Consider the following 4,829-nt stretch of genomic DNA (forward strand, 5'->3'; position numbering starts at 1 on the left):
GCCCCTGTGCTGTTATAGGGGAGCATGGAAGTGATATCTGAAGTCAAGCTGGAGGATTTGGGGAACTTTTTGGGGGGAGACTCTTTGGGGTGGCACTTTGCTGGCTCATGTTCCCCTTGATAAATGCCTATTCTGTACTAGTTGTTAAATATCTTGAATGATATATTGCAGCAAAGGAAAGAAGAACTAGAGACAAAGACCAAACTAGGAAGGAAATGTTCCGTCTCTCCATGGGTGCAACACAGCTCACACAGCCCAAGGTCAATGCCAGTGTTCAGCTCTAACTGTGGCCAGCACATCTCTTGGTCATTTGTCCAGGGGTTCTCTGTGTTCTGAACCTTCTCCTGCATTCCTGAGGTGAAGCCCTGTTGGCTTGCTCTTGTATCCTCTTCCTGCAAAGCCAGTAATCAACCAGGAGGCACATGAGGGCCATCAGGACCAGGAAAGCCAGACCAATCTGAAGGATATTATGGGCAGTGTGATCCCAGAAGGCAGGGGCTGGGGTGAGAAGAACAGACTGATTACTGACAGGAATAGCCAGGCACCACCTCACTCCACCACTCTCCCACTCCCCGTTCCAGATCACATTCCTTCACAGTGTGCAGCACTCCATTGCTTGCTTACCTTGCTGGAATTCTGCTTCTGTGGCTAACAAGTAGGTGTCCCAAGGTTCTGCGGATGATAGGGAAGTGAAGTAGGGAGAAAAAGAGATGGTGTTGGTCTCTGCTGAGGGAGCCTCTCCTCCCCTTGGATGGACCCCATGACCTTCTGCAGCTTTTCCAGGTCCCCACCCCACCTCCAGGTCCTAGTGGCTTCGTCTGGCAGGTAGAGAGCAGGAGCCAAAGGGCAGGCAAACCCAAGGGGGAATTCAGCTCCAGGGCCTCATGCCAGATGTGTCTTCCATCTAGCCCTCAGTTTCCTAATTATGTTGGTCAACATGACTTCTTCCTTACACATGGGGTAACTCACAGGCTCCCCATTTTCTTCAAGGCCCTGAGCCCAGCCACCCTGTCCCTAGCAGCATGTGTATGAAGTCACTGCTGGTGCAAGGCTTCTGTGCTGCTCTGCTGTCACGCTGGCCATCCCCTGCCACACTCGGTGGCCACTCCCTCTCTCTGGAACACTCTTCCCCATGTAGGCACAGGGGAATGCCCTCAGTTCCTTTTTTTTTTTTTTTTAAGATTTTATTTATTTATTCATGAGAGACAGAGAGAGAGAGGGAGAGAGACAGACAGAAACAGAGACAGAGACACAGGCAGAGGGAAAAGCAGGTTCCATGCAGGGACTCCCTGGGCAGAAGGCAGGCACTAAACCTCTGAGCCACCCGGGGATCCCCCCCTTAGTTCTTTAGGTACTTGCTCTGTGAGGCCCATTCAGACAGCTCTAATATCGTCACCTGCTCTCCCCAACACTGTCATCCTGTTCTACTCTGTCTTCTTTCCACATCACCATTTGCTCCTCCTGCGCTATATGATTGGCTTATTTATCTGGCTTTGACACATGGTCTGTCTCCTGCTGGGATGGATACAATATCGTGCCACAAAAGCAAGGATATTTGTCTGCTCGACTGATGGAGTTGCAGCTCATGGCAAATACTATGCAGTAAATGGGATATTTTGAACAAATGCCATGTTTTTAATGCACTGGGAGGCTTTGCTCCCTTCCCCAGGCTTAGAAATACCTGTTACTCACCAGAAAAAGATGTATGTTCTGTGGGTACAAGGCTGGTGTCCCCAACACCTTCTGGCAGTGGAAACAAAGAAAACCATGAGGGTTTTGGGTTTCCTCCGGTCTTCCTGCCTCATCTCTGGGCCCTCCCTCTTCTTGTCCCTCTGGCCTTCTTCCTCAGGAACAATCAAATGGGCCTCCACAAAATGCATGTGGATGAGGGTGCTGGAGCGAGATGCTCTCCGTGGTTTCCCACCTGTCCCTTCCTCATCACTGGTCAGGGTTTACTTGGGGTTCCAGAGGGGACATGAGGGGAAATCTGGGAGTTTCCTCACCTGTGACCAGGAGTTTCACAGGCTTACTGGGGAAAGACCACGCATGGTTGTTATAAGATCCAAAACATCTGTACGTCCCTCTGTGGGCTGTGGTCACAGGGCCTATGGGAAACTCCACCTGGATGTTCCCATATCTGTGTTGTGGGTGGCTGGATCGTCCCTCCTTGAGCAGAAAGAACTTGTTTGTTGCAGTGTCTAGACGGCAAGAGAAGGTCACGTTCTTTCCCGAAATCACCTTATTCCCGGGATGAACGGAGAGAGTGGGCGTATCATACATTCCTGTGGGAGAAGGAGACAAGTAGGTTAAGAGAGTCTTTATCCTACCTTCTGTGTTCCCTTCCTCTTTGGCCTTAAGGCTGAGATATCACTCCCCAGAATCTCTGTTTCTTATTTTGGTCATGGACACTTCCTCCCTGATCTCTCCTTTCAAGACTGAGACACTCACTCTTCTAGCTTTTAAGGGCAGTAATATGAATCTCTCTCTCTGAGGATTTCTGACATCAGTGGTGCTCAGAGTTAGTGATCCTTGGGGCCAGCGACATTGGTATCGCCTGGAAGCTTATTAGAAATTCACATTCCCAGGCTCCACCCCAGACCCTGAATCAGAAACTCAGGGGAAAGGCAACCATCTGTGTGTTTAAAAATAATTATTGTTCACAGCATCCACTACATTATCTAAGAAATTAAAGTGCTTGGAATTTAAATTGTGACTTGAGGAACTGTAAAATGTTATTCAGGAGGTAATGTATTTACAGAAGAATTAATGAACTAATAAATAACAAAATAAAAGGAAAAATTACTATTGTTTTAAATTGTTATAAACTACATGAAACATTAAATTTACTATCTTAACCATTTTTAAGTGTACAAGTAGTTCAATGGCATCAAGCACATTCACATTGTCATGCAACCATCACCACCATCCATCTCCAGGATTCTTTTCATCTTGAAGAACTGAAACCATCCCCATTATTAAGCAGCTTCTCCCCATCCCCATCCTGTATCCCCTGGCACCCACCATTTTGTTTTCTTTCTCTATGAATTTGACCATTCTAGGTCCCACAGAGAAGTGACTTAGGTACTTGCTCTATGAGGCCCATTCAGACAGCTCTAATATTGCCACCTGCTCTCCCCAACACTGTCATCCTGTATTTGTCCTTCTGTCACTGACTTATCTCACTAAGCATAATGTCCTCAAGATTTGTCCATGCTATAGCAGGTGTCCCAATCTCCTTCCTTTTTAAGGCTGAATAATATTCCATCATGTGTATACCACATTTTGTTTATCTGTTCCTTTGTCAGTAGACACTGGGATTGTTGCTACCTTTTGGCTATTGTAAACAGGGCTTTCATGAACATGGGTGCACACTGGAGCCATTTCTGTTTTCACAAGCCCTCCAGGTGATTCTGATACCTGCTTAAGTTTGAGAACTGCATCCCTTGGCTGAAGGGAGTGTCCTTATCCAAGACTGCATTCTCTCCTAATACCATTCCATACCACCATTTACTCCTCATGTGCTTATTGATGGATGGTTTGTCCTGACTTGGACTCATGGTCTGTCTTCTGTTGCTAGAACATAAGTGCCACAAAAGCACAGATGTTTGAATGGAACCTCCCTAGGTGGGGTTGACACTGGCAGGTACAGAGCCCCTAGTCTCATCTTGAGACCATTCAGAAGGGCCTTCCCAGGTCCAGAGATCCACATTTGCTTGGCTGAGGTGTCTGTTGAAACAACCAGCATTGCCTTATACCTGGCTTGTTTCCCTCATTCCTCATCATAGGGTCACTTTTGAGAATGATCCCCAGTGCATCTCCCCTGGAGAACCTGACCTATGACAAATCTGCCTCTAGGTCATAGATAACCACTAAGTGAGGTTGAATGACACTAGCGGAGATTAATAAATTAATGATGACCCTCTCCAGGACTCAGGCCAAAGATGAAATAGTTACCTGTTACCACCAGATCCAGAGGGTCACTAGGCTTTGACCAGAGCTCCTTGATTCGGTAAAAGCACCTGTATTGCCCTGCAGTGAGCAGGGTCATTTTTGGGATGCGGAACATGACTGTGTTCCTCCTTTCAAGTTGTTTTGGGCTCTGCTGGGCATAGAGATGTCCTTCAAGATGCAGCTGATATTCAATGGCCTCAGGAGTCCCCTGGCACCAGATCAACACTGGCATTCCCTTTGGAATCATGAAATTTGGCTTGACCCAGATGATGGGTTTTGAAAGAATCTCTGGAAGAGAATCAGAGGCTGGAGTTCCAGATAAAGTCCCTTCCCACGCAAATTTCTACCCTGTTGGCCTCAAGCCCTCCTAGCAAACCAGAGCCCCTGCCCCCTCCTTTGGTTTCATAGATAGATACTGCATCTGAGCCCAGAAGAGAGATTCTGAGGCTCTGAAGAAGGGACTCACGCTTCTGGGTGCTGGTGGTCTGGCTCAGGTACAGCCCTGGAAGACAGGAACAATGAGACATGCCGCTCACCCACACCCAGACTCCCGAATTCTGTTTCCCCTGTGTGCAAGAACTCACCAAGGAAGAGAAGGGCAGTGAGTGTAGAGGTCATAGCACTGATTATACCAGGCACATATGGAGGAGCTGAGTGGAGACTGAGCCCAGCAGGCCAGTAAGTGCACAGGATGTGGTGGGTGAAGCCCAACAACACTATTTGACATGGGGCTTTCACACTGACTTTTTATAAGAAGGCTCACAGTCTTCCCTGTACTTTGACCATGAGACAAATCATGGTCCCTATGACATATCTGATCATCTCTGTGGTCTAACCAGATCCTCTGACAATTGTCTGCCTCACCTGAGACTCATCTC

General features: G+C 47.6%; 1 protein-coding gene across 1 annotated transcript; it reads right to left on the bottom strand.

The window, feature by feature from the left end:
* Positions 1–276: 276 nt before the first annotated feature.
* Positions 277–4,569, bottom strand: NCR1 (natural cytotoxicity triggering receptor 1). Its single transcript, NM_001284448.1, has 7 exons — positions 4,536–4,569; positions 4,418–4,453; positions 3,955–4,239; positions 2,004–2,282; positions 1,693–1,743; positions 625–672; positions 277–498 (listed from the first exon to the last, which is right to left on the bottom strand). The coding sequence occupies exons 1-7, from the start codon at positions 4,567–4,569 to the stop codon at positions 281–283; spliced, it is 951 nt and encodes a 316-aa protein (NP_001271377.1). The 3' UTR covers positions 277–280.
* Between the last annotated feature and the right edge of the window lie 260 nt (positions 4,570–4,829).

Source organism: Canis lupus, chromosome 1 (assembly GCF_011100685.1).
Source record: "Canis lupus familiaris isolate Mischka breed German Shepherd chromosome 1, alternate assembly UU_Cfam_GSD_1.0, whole genome shotgun sequence".
Lineage (NCBI taxonomy): Eukaryota > Metazoa > Chordata > Mammalia > Carnivora > Canidae > Canis > Canis lupus.

Coding starts and splice junctions, on each gene's coding strand:
- NCR1 (NM_001284448.1), bottom strand. CDS start 4,569: ATGACCTCTACACTCACTGCCCTTCTCTTCCTTG. Junction 4,240..4,417: donor GACCACCAGCACCCAGAAGC/GTGAGTCCCTTC, acceptor ATTCTCTTCCAG/AGATTCTTTCAAAACCCATC. Junction 2,283..3,954: donor TCTGGATCTGGTGGTAACAG/GTAACTATTTCA, acceptor CTTCTCCCACAG/GAATGTATGATACGCCCACT.